The 679-nt window shown below is 57.3% G+C and overlaps 1 protein-coding gene across 1 annotated transcript in view; it reads left to right on the forward strand.

The window, feature by feature from the left end:
* Window positions 1-539: 539 nt before the first annotated feature.
* Window positions 540-679, forward strand: part of CPTP (ceramide-1-phosphate transfer protein) — a gene marked incomplete at its 5' end in the record, with an annotated part of 1,614 nt that continues 1,474 nt past the window's right edge. The window contains one exon of the mRNA XM_017743975.1: window positions 540-677. Within this exon, the coding sequence (XP_017599464.1) occupies window positions 540-677 (138 nt within the window). The remainder of the gene's footprint in view (window positions 678-679) is intronic.

A 679-nucleotide genomic window follows, 5' to 3' on the forward strand; every position in this document is an offset into this window, starting at 1 on the left:
ATCCGGTGAGTGCCCGGGAGCGAGCGGGTGTTGCCCTTGGAGGGGGGCTGTGGGCAGAAGGATGGAGTGACAGGACAAGCAGCGATGGCTCCATAATGACGGATGGGAGATCTCCCTTAGAACGTGACTGCTATTTCTTCCTAATGTCCCATCTGCTTTAGGCCACGGCGGATCGTACATTGTTATATTATCAGGAGTTCAGAGCAGTTTCCCTAGTTTAACCCATTAAAACGAGTTGTGGCCTTTTCCAGCACCGGAGCTGACAGGAAAGATGGAGCGCGACTATTTACAGGAGCCTGGAGTGGCAGGGCAAGGAGGGGTGGATTCGAACTGGCAGAGACTAGGGTTAGACAGGATATTGGGAAGGAATTCCTGGCTGTGACGATGAGGATGGATTTCCCAGAGAACCTGTGGCTGCCCCATCCCTGGAAGTGTCCAAGGCCAGGCTGAAGAACCCGGGATAGCGGATCCATAGCAGCGCGTGGGAGCTGCCTGCTCCTATTCCCCCATCTACCCCAAACCCTTCTGTAACCCCCTAACTCCCCTCCCGCAGGTTCCTGCAGAGCCTGGGCACCGTCTTCTCGTTCATCTCCAAGGACGCGGTGGCCAAGGTGTCGCTGCTGGAGGGGCACTGCGGGGGCCGGCAGGGACAGCAGTACGTGTCGCTGCAGTCCATGGT

The sequence above is a fragment of the Corvus brachyrhynchos genome, unplaced genomic scaffold (assembly GCF_000691975.1).
Source record: "Corvus brachyrhynchos isolate BGI_N302 unplaced genomic scaffold, ASM69197v1 scaffold68, whole genome shotgun sequence".
In the NCBI taxonomy this organism is placed as follows: Eukaryota; Metazoa; Chordata; class Aves; order Passeriformes; family Corvidae; genus Corvus; species Corvus brachyrhynchos.